Raw genomic sequence first — 23,635 nt, forward strand, 5'->3', positions numbered from 1 at the left:
GCCTGCCCACCCCTCGCAGGGAAATGTCACTTCCCATGAGGTGCCCGCATCCATCACCCACCCGCGCCCTCAGCGCTCCCCCCGCGCACCTGGGCGCAGGTCAGCGCTCGGAATCAGAGTGAAGTAGGAAGAGACTCCGAGATCATCGAGTCCAGCCTACGAGCGAACACCACTAGGTCAACTAGCCCAGCACTGAGCCGTCTTTCCTTAAACACCGCCGACAGTGACTTCCCCACCACCCTGGGCAGCCCGCTCCAATGTCTAATAGCCGGTCCTGCGAAGACCGTCCCAGCAGAATGCCCCCTATCGCAGGCTGGGACCGGCTGAGACGGCGCCGGGCCCTGCGCGGTACCTGCGCGGTGCGCGCAGCTCCCACCCACCCTCAGCGCGGAGCGGCCGCCGCGGCACCGCCTCGTCCCGCCCAGCCCGACGGGGGCGGGGATTGGGCGAGCCCGCCCGTCACTCCGCGGCGGCGCCGCGCAGCGATTGGCCGTCGGCGCTATCAGTCATCGGCGAGACCGCGCCCGCCCCTTGTTGTCACGGCGCCGTGCGGGGCTGGGGCCGTTCGCGCCGCTGTTGTTGCCGCCGCCGCGGGAGCCCGGGCAGGGAGCGGCTCCCCGGCCTCGCCATGGCCACCAGCACCACGGGCTCCACGCTGCTGCAGCCCCTCAGCAACGCCGTGCGCCTGCCCGTCGACCAGGTGAGGATGGGGAGGCGCCCGCCCCGCCGCCGCTCCCGCGGGCTCGCCGGGGAGGGACCGCACCGCGCCCCCGCTCCGCGCCGTCCTGCCCCGCCCCGGCCCCCCGCGGCCCCTCCATCCATCCGCGGGGCCGGTGCGGGGCGGGCGGCGCCCGGAGCCGGGGGCGGCCGCGGTTCCTCTCCGCACCCGCGGGCGGGGGGGCGCCGGGGCGGCGGCCGCGCTTCGCGGGCAGGTGCGCTCGCCCCGCGGCCGCCCCGGCTGGTCCAGCATCCTGCCCGCATCCAACCCTGTCCTGCCCGGCCCTGCCTCGCCCCAACTTGTTGGCAGCGTCAGCCGGCCAGATGTGGATCCGCAGCTGGGAGTAGGGCCGGTATCAGTTCAAGGGATGCAAAGGTTGGGTAATAATTGCAAATGCAAAGCAGCGCGCTGCGCCTGGATGCGCCTGCCAGGGGGGTTTACACGCGGTGTTAAATAATGTGCGCCGCACACAATGCTGCTGGGAATTCCTATGTGCTTTGTAGGCAGAGCGTTTCTGTGGTGTCTATTGTCCAAGTGATATAAAAATTCCTGAAGGCTGTTAATCCTGGTTACTTCACAAAATATCAGAATATTACAAAATAAGATTGGGAAACTGAGGTTTGCCGAGTTTAATCACTGAAGCTGGACCAGAATGTTTATTTATGGGGGAAGTGGTCTAGACCTCTAAAATCTATAGAATATTTATGTATTTAGGAATACATAAGAAAGGTAATCTTCATATAAATTTTGTAGCACCAATTTTATGTTAGGAATTTTTATTTTTTTTAATGCTTCATTCATGTACATATGAGTGAAACAAATCAAAGAAAACAGTCTGTGCTTTAGTAGAGGGAGACTTTGATGGCTTGTTTTTACAAAATACACCTGATAAGCAAGAGATGTAGCTGGAAATGAAATAGAGAGGAAGGAGCATGCCTAGTGAAAGTATTTGGGAAGTCATTGAGTTACACATTCTTCTTTTTTTCATCCCCCATTCCCCAGCCACTTGTTAGAATGGAAGGATGGTTAAGGATATACATGAAAAAGTGCCTTCTAGAAAACTGGTAAAATAGGCAAGTTGAAATTGAGCTTGGTGGGATGGAATAGATACTGTGCACCCCTTGCAATGATACCTGTGGCTGGGATCGATGGCACCTCGTGGCTTGGTGCCTCTACCTGCAGGTGGTAAGCTGCTCTTGCCAGGTGCTGTGTGGTTATTTCCATAAAATGTGCAGCTTCTGCAGGATACCGTAAAACACATCAGAGTTGACAATCTTTTTATGGCAGGATGTTGGTGATGTATAATTTTATACTCATAGTAGTAGTCATAAATTTAATTGTTCATGACATGGTGTGACTACTGCCAAAATTGTTTTTAAATTGTGGTTACAAAATTTTTATGATAATGAAGTTACTTTTTATCAATGCCTTTCCTGTATTGAATGTTTTGCCACAGATGCTCTGTAGTGCCAAGAAGTTTTTATAAAGTACACTTTGAGCTCTGTTGGAGCTTTTGGGAGTAATCACACTGGAGGGTGGCTTGTTTAGAAAGTTTGTTATAAGTAGTTGGAAGTCAGACATACATTGTTTTCAGACTGTACATAATATAGGTCCAGTTGTGTATGAAGAACACTGATTTGTGACTGGAGTATGAAGAGCTTCAAAATTTTGCTGCACTGAGGAGAGCCTATCTATAAAAAACCTGATTAAAAAAGCGCAAAGTTTTTTGTGACCTCAGCTCAAGATTCTATCTTGATAGTAAGTTTGTAATACAGAAGGAATGTGAATTGTGTTCAGTGTAATCAAATCAAAGGGAGTGAAGGAGATAATGAGGTCAGGGAAGAAAAAGAAAGTTCTGATACTCTTTGGTGTGTTTGCTCAGAGATTATGCTTGACATTTGGTGATACTATAAGCATATTCAGAATGAAAATGTAGCACTGCTTTGAAAAAATAATAGATGAATGAAGGTTTTTTGGTTGGTACATTGTTTCTACTACTTGCTCCAAATCTGTACTATGACTACAGTCATACCAATATAGCAGCTGCTTGAAATAGGCACTCTGGTATAATACCAGCACTCAACTGCTGGAGATCAGTAGGGGTTTTTTTCTCCACTCAGTTTCAGTTTTGACCACAAATAGATACTAATCTTTATCCAAAATGTTGCTTAAATTGTGATATAGATTTAAGCCATTACTATCTAATTTTCCTACTAAGGAATATAACTCTTGGAAGACAAATTGAGGTAGCATATGTCAATGTTGCCTTACTCACTGGTGCTCAAGCAAATGAATGGAGAATTTGGCAGTGCATGGAAGTAGAAATTTAAGTTCAAGGTGAAGTTGCTATCTTTAAGATTAATCAATCAGATCCACATCTCTGTGTGAGCGAAATTGATTACTTTTTTACTTAATGCTTGGCAGAACTAGGGACAGAGATTTGAGAATGGTTGGTTATGTGCTAGTTGGAGGTCAGTGCAAAACATGAAGGGTGAGCTCCATCAGAGTCATTTGACACAGGAGTCTTCTCTGTGTGCCCAGCTGTGTTGCAAAAGAAAAGCTTTGTTGCTTTAACAATTTGCTAGACATTTTTTCTTGGAACTAGAGTACTGGGTACCTAAAGGAATGGAGAAGAACTTGTTTTCTTCTTCTGTGTGTATCTCCCAACAAGGTGTTGTGCAGTAACTCGTTGCTGTGTTCACCTGTGTCTCTTGTATTTTCTTGCACCAGATTAACCTAAAGGGCTACTTGGAAAAGTTAATGTTCTCCTTATAGGCTTCTTGGGCCAGTTTTCTGTTGTTATTTTCAGTCATTTGATGAAAGGGAAGATGCTCAGCAAGAACCTAGAGCAAATTTACTTTTCTTCTGTATTTTGTAGTAGGGAAAAAAAAATCACTGCTTGAGAGTGAAAAGCCTGGTAAAAACTGTTCCTTTTCACATCTTGGAGAATGTAAATTGGCTGCTCAGGAAAGGAAGCATTCTGTCAACAGCTGTGGCACATTAAGTCCTTAAAGTTAATGAATGAGTGATAAATATTAATATACTTCATATTCCTTGTGCCTTGTCAGGGGACATAAGGAATAAAAGTAGCCATGTCCTTCCCAACCTGGACCACTTCCCAAGAGAAGTATGGGAAGGTTTACCATAAAAGCTTGGCTGCTAGAGTATCACATGTTGCCTAATGCATTGGGGTTGCAACTTGAATTATTTTATTGTAGTTACATCTGTCCCCTAGCTTTATATTTTTCCTGTCTGTTCTCATGTAATATTTATGCCTGTGCTTCTTTCTTCTTTCTCTAAGGTGAAGCCTGACAAATATTGGACTTTGGTTTGTTCCCAATTCTATCACTACCTAGCTGATTTTCTATTGATAAATGACTTCTCTTGATGTGTCAGCTTACTTGTCATTAAATTGGAAGGATTTAAATTTGCTTTGACAATGATTCTAGGAAAGCAAAGCTTTCTTTTTGGCTTTGTGGTCACTGTGGGGTTAGGGGAGTTCAGAGAATAATCATTGCTTTCACTGCTTCCACCAGAGGGAGCAAAATTTTTTTACTGAAAATGTGCAGAAATTGTAGGGGTTATTTCTGCCCTTCATTTGTCGTAGAAATTTGTAATTTGTACTAGAGGAATAGTTGAACAGGGGACACAGGAGACTGACTGTGACAATATGTGAACATCAACTTTTTATATGAGTTGTCTAAAAGATTGATCTTGAGATCCTGAAATATGGTCTGAACTTCAGTGATTATCTTCTAAATAAGAAAGGGAAGAATGTGGCTCCAACTACTAACAGTATAGATGTGTAAGATAGGTGGACAGAATAAAATGTCATGCTTATGATTATGCGCTTGACTTAAACTACAGGATGTAAAAAAATTTTCAACAGAAGAAAAAAAAAGTTCTGTGCTATTTCCATGCTTTTCTTGGTTTTTTTTTTTTTTGTGTGTTTTTTTTTTTTCCCCAATCTAGTTTTAGCTTTTATCTGTTAAGTTTTCTCATTTATGTAGAATAAATACAATTTTCTGTGTGGGTGCCATCAATCTTCAAAGAATCTAAACTGACTTTTTTATCAAGAATAGATATAAAAATCCAACTCTTCCTAAACATGAATTGCATAGGCCACACAAACTTTCTTCATTTAGTGATCATAAGCCAGCTTTCTGTACCTTTACATAATTTTCTGCGTACGCTTCCTTGTGCAGAGAGTTATCCAAGTTGCTTTCATCATGCCCTTAACACACTTGCTTCCACATAAAAGCACTGATGTATGTTGAGCCTGTGTTTCACCTTTAAGCCCTCAAGGAGAGTGGGTAGGAATTTTTTTTCCTTGTATATATTTATGAAATATTTATTTCTTACATGCATATGATGTAACAAAGCAATTTAGCAATTTTTTCTCCTTTATTTTGATGCCTTGGTGAGTGCAGCTGTAGTTTGGGGAAAAGGCAAGTCTTGGAGGTGGGGTAGGGAATTTTGCTGAGAAGCATTATGTGCCTGATTTGCCTGCAGGGTACATCTGAGTACGTCTCCTAGTTAGATCTGTTGTTTCTCAAAATTTTGAGCATTAATGTCTTCTATCTTACTATCTTTAAATGATGATAACCCCTTGTTTTTTATCAAGGCAACATAAAGTAGCCTCCTGAGGGCTGAAATGTTTTAGTCTGATAAAAACTTTTTGTCTAAACATGGAATGGGTATCAAAATATTTATTCATCCAAAATATTATCTGGATATAACTATCCAGAATTTAGATGGCCTAACATTTGACTGAAGCATTAGCAAACTAGAAAAATGAATAAAGTGATGAGTGTCCTAAGTTTCCTTCTTTCAACATTGATCTTAGACCTTTGTCTAAGGGTCTGGTTGTGGAACCCAGAGCAGCTTGTTACTGATTTTTCAGATATGACCCAGGAAATTTAGAAGTAACAGCTGTGAGTAAAATTAGCATTCATGGGTGTGTAAAATGCAAACACTGAAGGCAAGGGAGTGGTAGGATAAGCAAATGGTGCCCCTACTTTGCCCTGTGCTCTCCTTATGTGCTGCTAGCAGCAGTCAGGAGAATGAAGGGTGGATGGCAAAACATGATCTTCTATGATGATAGATGGAGACTGTAGTGGGTGAAAAAAAGCTGAAAATAAAGTTCTGTTCTTCATTTGGAATGTGCTGTTCTCAGTGATGGTTTGAATTGTTTGGATTTGCTAGCCAGGTTTTTAGTGGTTTCTTAACTTCTCTTTGAACTCTTGGAAGGGAGGGAGTGTATCATCAGGAGGGTCCTGTACAGTGACATCTTTCCTAGGTTTTACTGTTAGTGGTTAGGTGTTGACTTACTCAACAAAGATTAGGTAAAGAGTTAACTCTGCAATGAAAAATACATAGAGAAGGATGAAGTGTTTGGGATAAGAGGAAAAATTGACAAGAGAAAGTGACTATCTTGAAGGAAGAGGTGAAATCTGTCATGAACAGTTGGAAAAGAAAGCAAACACTGGGTTACAGTGTTAGAAAAGATGGGCCATTTATGAAGTGATAGATTTAGTGCAAGAAGAAAATAAATCCATGTTATATTCAGGTTCATGAATATTATTGTGAGGGTGTAAATTACACAGTTGCTGTAATTCTTTAATATTTAGAGAAGCAGCAGTGAATTTTGCTCTCACATGCTTTCATAGGGTAGGTTTTCTTCAGTTTTTTGCGAAGCAGTGGAAAAACTCAAATATAGTTACACCTAAGGTTTCAACAGTAAACATTTAAACTAAATATTCTTAACCTGAACAGCTTATAGTCACCCGATTTGTTTTGTCACATTCTTTTCACATCCTTATGCAAGTCGTTGAGGTTGTGTGTGAACATGCATCTATGCTCATGATAGTACAATCCATTTCTGAATCCAAAATGGGGTACAGGAACTGCAGTTCTGGGATGTTGAACAGAAATAGTGGAGTGCTCAAAGAGCAATCTAATAAGGAAAAAAAGATTAAGGCATAAGGAAGATAACAAGAGTCACTTTTTATAGAGTCCATGGTTACCACTGTGTTGCTTTCTGTTTCTGAAGGGTTTCTGCTGTAAATCTCTTGTACCACAGCTATTAGATCTTTTTTGTCTGTGGGCTTTTTCTTGAGTACTGTTCTGACTTTAAGCAAGAGTTCTGAAAAAGCAATAAAACTGAAATAGATGAGTCATCTTTATCATTGGGTGATCCTGACATTTGTTGACTTTTCCTTCTTGTTTACCTGTTCCTGTGTTGACCAAATGAAGCACTGTGATACATCCTTTGCAGACTTGATTACAGAATACTTTCTTCACATTTATTATTTTGACTAATGTGCACTTTTCCTGAGTAACCTGTGCCCATTTTTTTTTTCCTTGTTCCCTTCAAACTAGGGAGTCTAGACTGGAGTTTTATTTTCTCCTGGAAAGTGAGAACAACTACACATAGCCAAGTGGAAACCTGTTTGCTTGATGTGTGCATCTTCACAGTATTTTTGTTACAAAGAAAGGTGATGTAGTTCTTCAGTATGGATATTTCATTTTCCTTCTTTCTTTTGAGGAGTATTTTAAATTCAACGTCAGTTGAGTCAACATTGCTACTCTTTTAGCACTTAAGTGAACAGATCTGTTTGAGAATTTCAATTTCTCTGCAAATTTTAGCTAAGTTCTCGTTATGCCTACTTGTTTTAAGTGATCATTCTGATAACTAAGCCATCTTTTGAAAAGGAAGACTTCCATAGCTCTGCTTTTTATTCTAGAATAATATAGCCAAAGGTGAAGAAGCTATTTTGGTTTGGCTTGGGATTTTTGGTGTTTTCTTCTTTTGGTGTTTTCAGTTAAAGTGACCTAAGCTGCAGAAGGTGTGCTTATTCTGAAATGTGGCTTTTGAGCACACTGATTGTATCACTGCAGTGGTATATTCTATATAGCAATGCCACCTGTACAAATCATTCTTAACCTTTCTGGTCTGCCTTTTGGCTGAGTAATGTTCTTGATGCTACTGCTTCCTCTCAGTCTTACATATATATATATATAGATACACACACATATATAAAACCCCAATTATTCAATTCACTAAGCATTGAAAAATTGGACTGAAGGCCCAGACTGAAATGAATTGGGTTTTATTCTTCATGGTGGGAAAGCTAGAAAGAATTTGAGGTCATCACAAATCTGCAGAATTTTAGAAGTTCTGTAATGGCTGAGATTTGTGGAAGGTCTGCCTGTGAGATACATTGGCAAATCATTTTCTGTAATGGAATTGAATGTAAGAGGTCAGGTAAAATATTTTAATATAGAAGTATACTTCTAAATGTTACTAAAATATTATTAAAAATGGGATTAATTTGAAGAGATGTAACATCTCAAAGTAGTGTCCATTGCTTCTGTGTATTGCTGCATACTGTAGATGTTTAAAAGGCTGCTGTTGTGCTGCTTGGAGATGAGGCTTGGCTGATCTCATGGGAATGATTCCTGAACTGGGAAAAGCAGGAAGATAATAGACATGGAGGAATACAGGGTGTGTTGGATAGTAGTTTGTTCAAGGGAGAGTGTAAGGAAGCCCTCTACTATTTTTTTCCTTCCCACAGGGAGCACTGTGAAGCTGCCATTTTAAAGATGGGGAATATTTGTTCTACTTGCTAATTGAAATTACTGTTGTCGTTACCAGATTTGTGCTTGCTGTATGGACAAGAGACTTACTTTCAATGTCTGCTGCTTATTTTAAGATGTATTTAAGTTTCTCACATACCAGGAGAATATAATTGTAGTGAAGTAAGATCTTAATTGAGAAAATGTCAGTTTCTGGTTGCATTTGAGAAAGATACCTCCATAGATGTTGATTATTTTGCTTTATTTTTAAATGCCTAGGAAAGTGAGTAGCTTGTGAAGTATTTGTCAAATTTCAGACACTGTAGTGGTTCTCTGGGCTTTCAAATAAAAGCTTGTCATTCAAATACACATTTGAATACCCTGTATTTATAGATGACAGAGAATAGAAATTTTCCATTTCCCTGGAATTGCTAGATGGAGCTTAAAGATTAACTAGCAACAAAAGGATAAAAGAACGTAAAAGTATGCACACAGGATGATAAACATAGCTGGAACTATTGGATAAACAGATAATGAGGAATATAGTGGGTTTTCTGGCAAAGTTCTGTCTCCAGAAGTAACAGCTCATTCCCAAAAAAAGTTCAAGGAAAGGTCACCTGTAATACTGAGGCACTCATTGAGTATGACCACTAGAGACCCCCTTAGACAACCCTCTAGGACCATAGAAGGGCTTCCAATAGGAGACAGATGCATTCCAATTAGTTCTAGGAAAAATGATGTTTATGTATTTGCCAGGAAGTACGCTGTAATGAGTATGTATGGTCATGATGGAATAAATACCCTGTTGTAAAGTTTCTCACACGCATTTGATTAGCAAAGATATCCTCTGAAAGTGTCCAATACTGTACTAAAGAATGCCTGCTTTCTAAGACTTCAAATTGTGTTATTTTCTAGCTGATTTTGTTGTCAGTGTACTGCTGATGCACGTGACAGAGTAGAGGTTTTAAGTTCATCTCATTATGTGCATGTGCACTGTGAATGTGTGATAAAAAGCCATGGTTTTAAAAGCACAGTAACTGAGTTGGTCTTTGTTTGGAGCTGTGTTTTGCCAACATAATGCCAGGCTGTGGTGTTTTGATGTTGTAAACTCTTTTTCTCTGGTAGTCCAAGATCTGCAATCCTTAACTGGCCAAACCAGTTTTTGCTTAACAGAAGCAAGTGGTTTAGGTCCTTATTGTTTCTGAAAAGAGAAGAAAACAAAGCACACAAGCAAAAACACCTGAGCCAGCATTCTTAGTCTGATGTCACCTTTGAACCAAACTTGCATCCTAGATTTTGCGTATTCCCGTGAATAAGTAGCTTTTTTTGACAATTTGTGATCTATGATGGTGAATTATTAAGAGCCTATCAGAGAGAACACCCTTCAGCCAGTATCTTCCTATCCTTAATGAATTAGTTTTGGTTGTTCTCACTATAAAATGTACATTGATGTTTCATTTTACATCTTTAGTCATACAGTTTATTTTAGAGTAATTCTGAGTAATGATTAAGTAAGCCTTCTTTGAATAAGCTTATTGGATTTGATGCTCATTTATTGCACAAACCAGATTACTATTGCCTCCATCATTTTGTTTGTGATGTGCTTTGCTCTCTATGTTGCATACTTAAGAATTGCAAACTGGGAGTTAATACTGGAAATAGAACTACTATTGCTAACCTATGTCAGAACTGGATTTGATGTCTTGGACTGAAACCAGCTTGGAAAGAAAATGTTTAGGATCTTATGTTAAGTCCTTTCATCTGCCAACAAATTAATGGGAAGATGAAGTATATGTGTCCAATATTAAAAAGCATTTGCCAGTGATGTTGATGTTGACTAACAGAAATGGTTAGAGCATGCACTTTGAGGAAGTGGCTGATATTAGAGGGCTGTGCTTGGAGTTTTCATCTGAGTAAGTGTCCCTTCACACTGGATACTGTATAAACATTCAGTAATACAGTCTTTGCTACAAAGCACATTGTGCCTTAATACAAACATCTCCCATGCTGGTATGATTTCAAAATAATCACTGCTGCTTATCCTCCATTTCTTCACATTTCACCTATGAAGCAAGGTTGAGTTTTCACAGCAGGAGGGTTAATTAGTTATATTTTCATAATGTAAGGCAGAGTATTAATTGAATAAAAAAATACATTTGAAAGCATTTTTGCAAGATTTATGATGCTTTCAGTTGAAAGAGGACTCTTGTTTCTTCCTATCATTCAGAGAAGAAAGTTTCTCTGAACTACTCTTAAGTATCTGTCAACTTTATGAAATACCCTTGCCAGTATCTCTGAACTCATCTTCCTGACATTTCCCAATAAATTGAAGAAAATTACCAAGTGGTTTGATTTTGAGCCTTGTAATGGAATTACTTTTTTCAGCTTTAGTGTGGAAAATGTTATTTCCTTTTTTTTCCCCTTTAATATTAGTGCAGCAACTTTGAGGCAGTAGTTGGAAAATTGATGTTGGTTTCAAATAAGTCATTCTCACTTTTCAGGTCTTATCTGTCTGGCATTAAGCAATTATTGGATAATTGTACAAGTTGTATTTATACTTGAAGAAGGTTAGAAATTGGACAGAAGAATATCCATCCATACTGTTTTTCTGGTTGTTGTGGAGAAACATTAACTCCCTTGTATGTTATAACCAACTTCTTGTGAACTCTTGTAGATGTTTTTCATTCTTCAGCTCATTGTTTTTGTGGGAAAGGGAAATAGTTTTGACTTAACTTGGAGCAGGAACAAGAAAATAATGATGTTTAAGGAACAAGGCAGAACTGATGCTTCATTAATTGTGGTAAGGTTTGGCAATTTTTGACAAGTATGTGTCAACAAACATCATGCTTGAAGAGGTTTGTGTTCAAAATGTTACTGCTAAAGTGGCCCTGCAGATTTAGAAGAAACATCAAAGCCTTGGTTTTAAGGTCTTTATAAGGTGTATGTACATTATCCTGTCTTGATCTCCTAGCTCTTGCAAGAACTCATTTTAAGGTGATTTTGTAGTTCATATTCTATTTTTTTTTCCTAGAAAGTCTTTTTTTCTCTAATAGCCATAGATATTGAAAAGAATAACTAAGGGTTGGAGAATAGGAATGCTGCTTAGTACACCTTGCTCATTGGCCCTGTCAGATACAGGAGGAAGCATAGGTCTTCACTTTCTGTCTGTGGTGGAATGGAGGGCCAAAAATTACAGGGAAACATGTGATGCTGGTATCTTGTACCTCAGCAAATCCGAATTCCAGGGGAATTCCATGGTATGGCTTAGAGGGCGTACTCCTAAATCTCTGTCTGCAGAATTGCTATATCCACAGGTTCTTGGCTGTTGTCTGTAAAGCATCTTGTGTCTTAAACTTGTTAGTTTAGGGTCTGCACATGATCAGGTAGGCTTCAGTGGTTCTGCTTCTGAGTAATTGTTTTTCAAAGCCTAATTCATCAGCAATAAGGACAGAATGTCTTCTTATTTTTCTTCAGGAATAACTTAGAAAAAATGCACTAAAGAACAGACAAAAATCCACAGAAAAACACAAACCCCCAAATGGAACCCTCACATCAGCTTTATTTATCCAAAGTGTTGTATTGAGGCCATGGGCATTCACTGCATTTTAAAGGTTTGATTGCTTATTTTTCTTCTTATTGGAGAAAATTTGTAAAAATGAGAAAATAGAGAAGCACCAAGACAAAGTAACCTGCCAAGAGTTTGTGTGGGCTGTTGGCAGAAGGAGTAAAATTCAACATTCCTGGGTCATCTTTGGTGCTTCACCTGCTAAACCACTGTTTCTCTTGTGAGGTACTCTGGTGTAAATGTTGTTCTTTGGCTGTCTCTCAGTACCTTGCTATAGCTGGTAAGCAAAACTCTATGCCATTGTGTTGCTGCTTTTCAGTGGGTTATTAGTAGTCTGTACACTGTGGGCCTGTATGATTAACTTGTGCCATCCAGTTAGGAATTATCTGTATCAATAAAATTCCCTCTCTGCTTTGACTGCTTTTCTGAATGAGGCAAATGCCTTCTGTGCTGTGAAGTAGCAGGGTTCTGGAGGATTCTGCTGCAATTGACTGCAGCAATTGGCTTTTGATACTAAAATATAGCTGATATGAAGAGGAAGCTTAACCTAAAATCTGAATTAGTAGATAAAATTTGCATGTATTAAAATTAGTTTTGTAGAAGAAATAAACTTTTCTTATGTATTTCTTTTTAATGTGAACTTAAATTTCTCTGATTTGAAAACTTCCAGGTCTTCAAATCCAACGTTATGCTAGAATTTCCTCTGGATGATGAGAATCCTTGTGGCAGTGACCTTTTTCTTTTTTTTTCTTTCCTTTATGTTAAGAATTGATTCCTTAAATACTTTTCCCTTAGCAATAACTTTGTTTTTACAAAAGCATGGCATAAATTACATTTTATTCCTTTAAAATACTAGCATAAATGTATTTAAAAGTTACATACTTTCTTTTGACTTTTGCAGACATCATGCAAATGGGGAGTTTCTTATGTAGATAGCTTAATGCAGTTAATGATATAATGGATTTGTATTTTGTGTAGCTACTCCAAATATTGAAACTGTGAATTTGTGTTCATGTTTTACTATTACATTTGGCATGAGTTATGCCTATGAACTGCAGTGCTTGTATGACTAGTTTTGAACCAAAATAGTGGATTAATTTTGAAATTGCTAGGCTACACACAGCAGGCTCTGTAATAGCTTAGTATGTGTAACACACACTTGCAACATTCATTGCTGAATAACTAGTGGTGATAATTTACATTATAGTTGTTTGTTTTTTATTCTTATGTGCACATAACTTTCCATTACACATTGCTCTCTCTGTAAGATTTTGAGGTGTTATTGGCCGAGCTTTTGATATCCTGTATATGAGGAGGAATAAAAAATTCTGGTATTTTGTTATATATGTGCTAAATTGTAACTGCTCAGGGTGAAACTTGCCATTCTATGGCAAGATATTTTTTCCCCCATGAAATCTCAGCTTTAAATAGATCTTGGTTAGGTTTGTTTAAAAATTTCTTTTGAAAAATTGAAGCTGCTTATTGAAACAGGTTTTGTGATTTCATGGAGGCACATTGCAATTAGATTTGAAGAATGCATCATGCAACTTTAGGGAACGTGTTGTCTTTGTTCTTTGTGGGTGTTCTGCTCACAGCTGACCAAGTCATATGGTATTTAGAAAGTTGTTTTCTGCCCATACTCACAGTGTTATAAGAGCTTGACATAAGTTTTCAAAAGGTACACAAGTTTACCATTCCCAGTTGTTGACGTTTGTATATATAACATTTGCCAGCAAAATCACTGCTTGGTTGAATGCCTGGTTTTCATGGAAGCTTTCAAGGGGTGATGTCCAGCTCTGTCCTTGTTCCTGCCCATTTGCTGTCTGTTCCTAATGTCTGTTCCTATAGACAGCCTGATCATTTTTGTCACCCTTTCAATGCAAGCTGTGTATGTGAAGGCAAGTTTTTCATCTATCTCAGGATGTGGATACAACAAAGCTGTCTGTCAATTCCACACTGCTCAGCATGGTTTAAGATGGGAGATGGAGTTAGGAAGAGCCTGAAGATTAAATATTGGCATTGTTTACTAAACCAAGTAGTGGAGTACAGAAAGAAGTGTTTCTGTGGGATGAAGTGATTGGCATTGAGGATCCAATATGGGTGCTGTAATAATTTTGGGAAGTACTGCTTTTGCCTAGGTTAGTCTGAGGGCTTAATGTTCACTTACCTTCAGAGCAGACATTCTAGTTCAGTTTAGTTTAGAAGAAATCATGTTTGTGTATCCAGACACCATTGCACAGCACTTGCAAAGCATGTGAAGTGCAGATAACTGGGAGGCTTCAGGACCCCCCTCTGATCTGAACAAAACCACTGTGGAGATGCACGAATTATCTCACTGCTGGAGTTGGAAGTGCATCCAGTGGAATTGGGGAGCCCACTGAGTCTGTTTCTCATTCTGCTTCCTGTAGTATTGGCAAGGGATGAAACTTCTTTCCATGTGGAAATGAGTACAAGTGGTAGAAATGAGTACTGTGGACTGAAAGCCACAGGTAAGTTTTGATTTTTGTTGTAGAAATTCTGTGTTTTCTTTTAAAATGTAAGTAGTCAAGTACTCAAGATGTTTACCAAGGGAATATATAACCTGTAATAGCAGATGCTCAAAGGTCAGAATAAGTGTCAGATGAAGATTACCCCTGTGACTCTGATACTACCCAGCAGCACTCATAAACTCTTCCATATGACTTCCTTTATTTAGAAGGCAAATCAGTAGTAAACCAGAGGATTTTTGTGAACTGGAGAAAAAATAGGGAAAAAAATAGATTGTAGTGATGACTTTAAATTTTGCTTGTATTTTGAGATACTTTGGGCCTGATTTAGAGGCATGCTGGATAATCAGAATAGCAGCTGAATTTATATTTTCAAAACACATTTCCAGTTAAAGTTCTTTTAAAAGTACTGACTGAAAAACTAGGCACTGAGTGTCTGAAATTGAGCAACCAAAGTTAGTGGGCATTTATTTTACCCTTTGGGCTTTCATAATTTTTGCACTAGTCATTCACCTTTACAATAGGAATAATGATCTTATGAAATTATTGCAAAGTTTACATTTATGTATGTATGTTATAGACAGAGCTGCATAACATGTAAAGTTCTTATATTCAGTGTAGAATGCAGATGGTAAGCATTTAATGGGTCACAGGATGAGGGCAAAAACTGGCAATTGTCCATTTGCTGAATGAATCAGAAATACTGCTGGGGAAAATACAGTAAAGCAGCAGAAGAATATAGTCAAAAGTAGCTATATATAAAGGCTAAACTCAAGTTACATGGCTTTCAAACCTTAACTGCTGCATGGCTTGGTTTTACAGATACATGTTTAAAGCTTTGGGAGCTTTACAAGTTCAGCAGAACTCTTGGTGCTTTGTAATCTGCATTTTGGTGCACTGACACAAGGATAAGAATGGGATTGGTAAGAGTAGAGAGGAAATGCAGGGTAGTGTGTGACTATTGTGGTGATGCCTTAGATTTCCAAGTATTGTATATGTTTGTGTACTTTTTGGGAAGAGCACTTTGAAAATACCCACTGGCAGTTTTGGATTCATTTGTGAGGAAGGCTTTTGGAAAAGGCTTGTGCTGCTTGGATCACTTAGTTTTGTGTTCAGAAAACTGACACAATAAATTCACATCCTTAGAAGTTGGCTTATGGGGTTGATCTGAAGGTATGTTATCCTGCATTTTATTGCTGTTCTCAAAATATTCTTCTTGGAGAAGGTGTTTTGGTTTTGTTTTTTTTTTTTTTAATGGGGGTTTTATTTGTTTTTTAATTAATGGGATACTGTTTTTCAGGTACAGATTTTGTCATTTGAGTAAATAGATAAGCAAATAGCATGTGCCCAAGAAAGGTACCCCCTTTTCACTCCCTAGCTGCTGAATCCTTTCTTAGGTTTGCTTTTTGTGTTTTGTGTGAGGATTTTACTCATTCCTAAACCTGCAGGCTCATCCTGAATTGTGAGATTGAAGATTTGTTGTTTTGTTATTGTCTGCTCCTATGGAGTTGATGGTACAGGTCAGAAATGCCAAGCACTTCTACCCTTTTCACAGCAGTAGTGGGAGCCAGATGATGACTTTCCTTTTTCCCTGGGTCTTGCTAGGTTGCTTTTAGTAGTAATCTGAAAAAGGACACTATGTGATGCCAGTTGGTAAATTATCTATATTGCAGTTAAAGCACTAATGCCTGGGCATTCAGAAAATCAGCAATGCAAGTGTGTCCATTTCAGGACAGGTATTCGTGCTCATTTCTTCCCTCTGTCTCTTTACCTCAGCTTCACTACGTATCTGTGAATGTGCAACCTTCTCTGTCTCCCTTCCCCTTCTAGTCTGTCTAGGATCAGAGTTCTTTGGGTCAGAAACATGCTTTGTGGGTTACCTGGTGTAATTTCTGTAGCAAACATTCATACAAATGTTGATGCTGAATTAATTTTTTTGTTTTCTCTTTTCTTTCTTGCCCTCTTTTCTCAAACATTATCAGTTTGTTTCCCTTTCAGTGGTTCACTTGACTGTTTTGTATGAAACTTTTCCACTAAATCTGTAGAATCATCTTGAGTAATAAACCTCGCTCTGTTTCATTTGCATCATTGCTTATAAAGGAGAGAAAAGAGGTCAAGTTATGCCCTGGAAGAATATCTCCTCATTTATTTAGGATTTTTCAAATACTGTTAAAAGCATAAGAGAAGTGTGGTAGTAAAAGAATGGATGGAAAAGTGTGCGACAGTTTAAAGAACAGTTTAATTTAGGGAATTGTGCCCATTAAAAAGCATCAGCCCTGCCTTTTGAATCTCTTTCCCTGCTAGCACTTAAAGCATTAACTTGGTGTTGCAGGTTTTGGAGTGGTTCAGTTCAGCTGTTACAAGCAAGAGAGTTCTGTAGTTGCTGTTTTAATTGCTACTTTAGAAATGACCATGTTTGCATACTCTGACCCTTACCTATTACAGCCTGAAGCTTGATTGAAAAATGATTAAGGAATGGACAAGGTGAATTACAGTCCTGCAAGTGTGCACTATGTTGCTGCAAACATCAATATTAGACTTGCTGTCAGGAACATAAAAATAGTACTGTCACTGTACCCTGTGGTGTTAACATTAAGTACGTATTTCAGCTAAGTGCCATCAAACAGTCTGAAACACTGTTGTGCAGAGGACCAGTGAAGCTTGCAGGATGTACCAGTTTCTGTTGTTGAAGTGCTTAGGACCTGAAGAAGTGGTTTCCAAGCTGTTGCTTGTGATGACTCGGGATGCCACTATTAGACATGGAAAATTGTTAGGCAGTTTTCTATCTGAGTCAAAAATAAAATCTTTTAAGTGAGAAATGTTATTTTCTAAACAAAGTAATTTATCCAGCTTTTTGTAGCTTAAGCTACTTTTGGTAGTGGTTGCTGTATTTGAAGAATTTATTTCTTTACTGTGCCCTTACTGTTACATTTTTTCCAGGCCATGATCAGAACAATTCTTTTTACTCACTGATTTAGTTTTATTCAATTCTGCTTTTGCTTTCAGTGCCCTAATGTCTTTAAATATTTAATATACAAGAAATTTTCTATCTTCAAGAATAAATGGCCTGAAGGGAGGAAGAATTTCTGAAACTATCCTACTTGAATGTACAAGAAGAAAATGCAGTATGCAACCAAGCTGTTTATCTGATTACATAGCACTGAAATGCACTTCACTGAGCCCTGCTTCTGCACAGGCTACTGAAGTGATCTGCCGGTGATTTTTGGAGCTGATATATAGCTTTGAGTCCTGCTCACTTAAAAAAACAAATAAAACTGCAGCTCAGATCTTCACATTACTGGGAGAGCAGAGGTGATTTAATGGTTGATAGTGGTTTGGTATTCAGAAAATCTACAGCAGAAGACATCATTTTCTTTTCTTGATTTAAGCACATATTGCCTTGTGTTCAATGCATCTTTTCCTCTCAGCTGCTCGGGGGAGCACTCTGGGAGCTTTGGCCAGGGAGGGACTTCTGGGAGAAGCTCTTAGACATGCTGTGGTAAAAGCCATGCCAAAGCCACAGGCTCTGCAAATTGCTGAAAATGTGTGGATATTTCTGTTAATTTTTAATACACACTTGTGTGAGTTCTTCTTTCTTTTCTTTTTTTTTTATGCAGGTCAACTTTGTAGTGTGCCAACTGTTTGCCTTGCTCGCGGCTGTTTGGTTTCGAACATACCTTCATTCAAGCAAAACTAGCCCATTTATAAGACATGTTGTTGCAACACTCTTGGGCCTTTATCTTGCACTTTTTTGTTTTGGATGGTAAGTTGCACTTAAATTATTTTTCAGGAACTTGTCAGTTTTTATTTCTGTGTTATGAAGAACCTTATTGCCTGATTCTATGGGGCTTTTAGCTGCTGCAAATGTACAGAAAGCAGCTTAAATATTCTGATGAGGTCCACAAATTTTGAAAGGTCATCTGTTTGCAAACTGGTAACTACCATACTTGCTGCCTGTGGTTTTGGGAAGATGAAGCAGGTGCAGTTTGTTTAACTTCTCCATCTTTTTCTCTGTAAACTTGCTGGAGAAATATTCTCTTGAGGCACAGCACAGATGTGGTGACTAGGATAATTCCCCATAAATACTCATGACATGAGATAATTCAGTGTCTTTTTCTGAAGAGTGAATATAATGTGACTTTTTTAAGGAAGAGTTGCTGGAACTGTAAAGTGTATTTAGTGGCACTCCTAGTAGTATAAAACACCTGGAAAAGAGCTGGCTTTGACTTCAGACTGTTTCATGGTTTCTTTTTTTTTCTTTAATGATTTGGAGGGAGGAAAGATGTGATTGTTTTTCTAACACATTTTGTGTGACTGCTGTTTGCGTATCTTGATCTTTTCACAGTGTCGCAAGACAGAATGTTAGTAAAGTTAGGAAAGGGTATTCATTTAGTTTGGTGAATTTTTTTTCTTCAAAAAATAGCTTACTAAATGGCTCACACCTTCCCAAGATGGTTTGAGTGCCAGTTTCATTTTATTGCATTGTAAACAAGGTGCTTACTTAGCTTCAAGTGTATAAAAGACTTATTTATGCTGACTCTTATAGAGTGTTACTGAGCTGGGGGAATTAATCAAGCTGTTGTGCAGGTGGGAAGCTGCACCCAGGGTCTGTGTGCATCTGTCTCTGCACATGCAGAGTGTGTTGGTCTGTCTGCTGTCATGTTACAGAACTCTCCCAACAATAATTGACATATCTTGTTTTTAAATTTTAGGGAAGGAAATTAGTAACCTTTATTCTCTAGATTTACATGCATGATTTACTTTTATATAAAACTATTCTATGCCAGTCCACTTCTTAAAGGCGTGGCCATGGTATTCTGCTTTGGGAGAATGATCTGATCTCAAAGACTTCCAGTCTTAACACCCCAGAAAAAGAGGAAGGTATGGGAGATAGGAGGTACTGTGGGATGATTTTTTTTGAGAGCTGTGTAAGCTTAGAAGCACATTGTTTCCATTGCTTTAGAAGCAGAAATCATTAATTGTAACTTGTAATTAGAAAAGGTTACTAATATATTCATATATGAATTTTGGAGAGATTTTGAAAATAAACAATCTTTACTCCCAACAGACATAAATAAAAATCTGTGGAAGCTTCTCACTGGCAATATGGCCGGGAAAAAAAAGAAAGATGTTTTATTTTTAAGTGTTTAATTTCTATTTTGCTGTTACTGAGCCAAAAACTATTTTAAAATGAAGAAAAGAACATAATTTGAGATGTTGGAAGTGCACATTTGTTAAAAATTAATATTTCTGCCAGTTTTTTTTCCTTTTGGTTAAGTACATGTTATACAAGCATTTTTTGAGGGTTTTGGTTTTTTTGGTTCCCCCTTTCAAGAAATCAAGGATGCATACAGGTTACAAGCCCCTGATATATCCTCAGTGACTCTATAGCAAGAAGGAAACTGTTACTGTTTTTTTATATATAGTGTTACTAGTAAATATAGTAACTTGTAGATAGTGCAAATTTAAATGTTGGAAGTAGTTTGTAATCTGCACCCTTTAAAGGGCATTTAGCAGTAGTTACGTTGTCATCTTCAAGTGTGTTAGTTACTTTTGTAATACTTGTGATGGTGGTAGAGGAAAGGAAGAGAAGCAGTAATTCCCTTGGCATAATAGCAAATAGCATTAAAGGCCCAGAATATGCACTCTTTGTATGTAGTTAGCCCAGAGAATAGTGATTTTTATCTCAATATATCCCTTTGAATGTTTGAATCAAGGAACATGTTGCTATTGTTAACAGCTCTGAAAGAGAAATGTTTTCAGTGACTGTAATCCTGGTATGGTACTCCATGTCAGTCCACGCTCTTTTAGGCTTTGATATCATGGTCTCCTTTCTCTGTATAAGAACAAACCTCTTAAGTTTTTGTCATTTCACTAATGCCTGTTTTTGCTATACAATATTGCTAATGCTTGGCAGATAAGAAAAAGAACTAAATACATTTTAAATTGACAATTACTATTTTAAAATGCACACATGAGTTTTAGGTAGTCCTATCCTAAATGAGACTAACTAGAAGTGAAGCGTGGGAGCATATACAGATTTGCTCTTTGGTAAAAATCAAGATTTTTCAAGGTTGATTCATGTCCAAGTGAATAACCTTGAATCCAAGTCTTGCCTCAGTTACTCATGTGTAGGATGAAGGATTTTAGTTGGATAGAACTGGTTTTCTTGTTGAAAATCTTTGAAGTAATTTCCTTGTGAGTAGAGGAGGAGCGAAATTAGGAAATTGTTGGTGATAAACTGAAAGAATCACTGTAGCATCACTGTAGCTGAAAGAAAACAGCATCACTGTAGCAAAATAATAGCTACTTTTTAGGCTACTTTTCATGGGGGAAAAAAGTTCCCAAATTAGATGAGTTGTGTCACTTGAGCATAGGTACCTGTGGCACTGAGGCACTTAAGGTACCAGAATGAAAAAAAACCCCAAGTTACTGAAGATCAGCTCTTTTCCCCATTCACTGGCACTGTTTTGATAGCAGTGCTCTAGAGTTTACTGAAGTATAACTCCTTCAAAGGCCAAAGCAAACTCCCAAAGCAGGGCTGTTGGGATAGCTGTGGAGGTAAGTTGTGGAAAACAAACAAAAGGAGCTTAGAGCACCTTTGTGAAATAAATCTGTGGCTTGTTGGTGTGTGGGACTTTTTTGTGTGTGTTTTTTATGACCATCACCACCATCCCTTTAAAAGTTACTGACAGCCTGGGACAAAGAGACTGGCTGAACACAGTCACCATTTCTGTTGAGTGGGAAATCTTACAATATTGTGGATACTAAGAAATTGTTGGCCTTATCTGAAAGAATAAACAATTTAATTTCCATTAAAACAACAATTTAGTTTCCATATTCATCTTTCTAGACATTTACAGCAATAGATATAATCTATTACTGTAAATGGCTAGCAAGATGAATATGGAAGTTAAACCACAGAACTTTCATGTTGTTTAGATTATTTACTCGGGAAATAATGCCAAATTGAAGTATTATAAGACATATTCTTTGTATTTTAAGAATTATCAACATTTGCAATGGTCTTGATTGAGCTGGAACATTCTAGCTGGGTGTCTAGTTTTTGTTCATTACTGCTCTCTGTGCTGTGCTAAAGGGAGATGTTCTCAGGAGAAGGAAGGGTAGGAGAAAACCTAAAAGGAATAAAAGGGGGGTTTTCTTTGGGAGCAGTGATGGCTTAAAACTTTGAACCTCTTTAATTTCATAATAAATGAATGCAGTTGACTGTCATTAAAGAAAATGCTATGAAGGTTTACTTTCTTTTTCCCCCTAGGTATGCCTTACATTTTGTTATACAAAGTGGAATTTCCTACTATATCATGATCATAATAGGAGTGGAAAATATGCACAAGTAAGTTTCTATTCTAAAATTTATTTTGCTTTGCCTTTACAAGAATGCTACTGTTGAGGGTTTTTTTTGCAATCCTGCAAATATACCATAATTCTAGTTGTATCATAACACTTCAGTATTTGAATTCTCTAACCATAGTTTTATTTTCAAGTGAGAGGATGGCTTATTTGGGGAATTTTTGCCAGCTTTTTGAAATATCTAAAGCTTATTGAAATAATGCCCCACTGAGACATATTTTGTGTTTACATATTCTTCTTTTTTCATTATTGCTTAATCTTAAGTATTTCCAAGTATTGACAAATGACAAACATCATTTGAAAACAGCCAGTGCTAGTAGATGGAAGATGTCTGAACAGAAGACAATTTGTGTGAGAAATTTCTTTAAGAACTAAGTGCTTATAATTACTTTTTTTTTTTTTAATATCAGTATGAATGCTTAGGTTAAGAATACACTTATGAAACACATAATGCCTTATTTTAAGTTTGAATGCTTGATTATATTAGCAGTATCTGAATCCATATAGAAAAACACTTGTTTCTCTTTTGCAGTCATTCTTAAAAGCAGGGAAGACATTTATTACGGTATGCATATGTTTTACTATTCTAGTAGCCTAGAGATCAGAAACAAATTAGGTTCCCACTGTGTTAATTCCTGCATAAATGTTTAGCAAAATAGCAGATCCTTGCTCGAATAGGTTCCTGAAGTATGTGAGCCTGTGAGAAAAATGCTGGTAGAAAAAACAAAGAAGAAAATTGCATTGCACAGAAAGCACAAGGCCAGGGCAGCCTTAGTTCGTGATCCTATCTGTTAGATACTCTGCTGAATTGTAGTGTGATAGTGAACGTAGTTTTATTGTCTTTTAAAATATCCAGTACTAGGCTCTTATGTTCAGGATTTTCTTCAAAGCCTCATGTATTCAGACTAATGTGGATATGAGAGAACCTCATTTGGTTGGATAGCTGGTTTATAGACAAACAGCTTCTTTGATTATTGGTTGTTGTAAAGTAACTTGTTCATGTAAATTTCTCTTTAGACATTCAACAATGTCAGCTCTAACTGATGTTAGTTAATATTCTAAAGAAATGATTAATGTGGTTAAATGCAGCAAAGGGAGGTGCCAGCAGGAGCACTTTGGTCTTTACCTTAACGAGGTACGTAGGTTTCTGGAAAATGGAAATCCAGCCGTGGTTTACATTCCTAATAGCGTGAGACAGGTAGGCAGATTTCCTGCTCTGTGGCAAGGGAACACTAATTCCTGATCCTCCTAATTCATTCCAGCTGGTTTCACTGCATGCCCTGATCTGAGATGTTGGCTGTGTTATAAACAGCTGTTACTGCGCAGCTGGGAGACGAGAGAGGGGAGAACTAGATTTGATTACAGAGCTTATATTGCTTTGTCACCATATGAATTAGTCTGCTATTGGATAAAAATAAAAAGCTCTTCTTTCAATGGAAGGAAAAAAATGTAAGAATCATTTGTTACTTTAAACTGTGGGCAATGTGTGGAGGCTGTATGACAAGCTCCAGGAGCCACTTCTAGTAGGTGATACAGGCAAGACTACACAAGGTTTGCTCCTTCCTCTGCTGGATCCCAGAAGTGATGGTGCCTGTACCTAAAGAATGCACCAGGTACACTTAATTTTCTATCAGGAAAATGCCACTTACAGCTTTCTGTTGGGCAGTCTGAATAGAAACCAAAGTGAATTACTCCCTTCCCCACCTAAGTGTTTGTCTTCAGGCTATGAATGTGTCTCATGGTTCCCAGGGGAGATTGAAGGTTAAGTACTGTACAGCAGAGTGCAGCTGGTACCAGCTGGCCTCAGGACTGGAGAATGTCAGTGTTTTAGTGGGGATGTGTGTACAACTAATTATAGTGCTTGTATATATCTGCATAGCCCCAGGTTTGGGATTTCCTTTTTGTATGGTAGAGAGA

The 23,635-nt window shown here is 38.4% G+C and overlaps 1 protein-coding gene across 1 annotated transcript in view; it reads left to right on the forward strand.

Annotated features, from left to right (window-relative positions):
- Positions 1-577: 577 nt before the first annotated feature.
- The window catches only part of MBOAT2 (membrane bound glycerophospholipid O-acyltransferase 2), an 86,178-nt gene continuing 63,120 nt past the window's right edge, over positions 578-23,635 (forward strand). Inside the window, exons 1-3 of the mRNA XM_084202264.1 lie at positions 578-700; positions 17,965-18,110; positions 21,624-21,701. Of these exons, the coding sequence (XP_084058390.1) occupies positions 629-700; positions 17,965-18,110; positions 21,624-21,701 (296 nt within the window). The 5' untranslated portion in view covers positions 578-628. The remainder of the gene's footprint in view (positions 701-17,964; positions 18,111-21,623; positions 21,702-23,635) is intronic.

The sequence above is a fragment of the Fringilla coelebs genome (genome assembly GCF_963513975.1).
Source record: "Fringilla coelebs genome assembly, chromosome: 3".
In the NCBI taxonomy this organism is placed as follows: domain Eukaryota; kingdom Metazoa; phylum Chordata; class Aves; order Passeriformes; family Fringillidae; genus Fringilla; species Fringilla coelebs.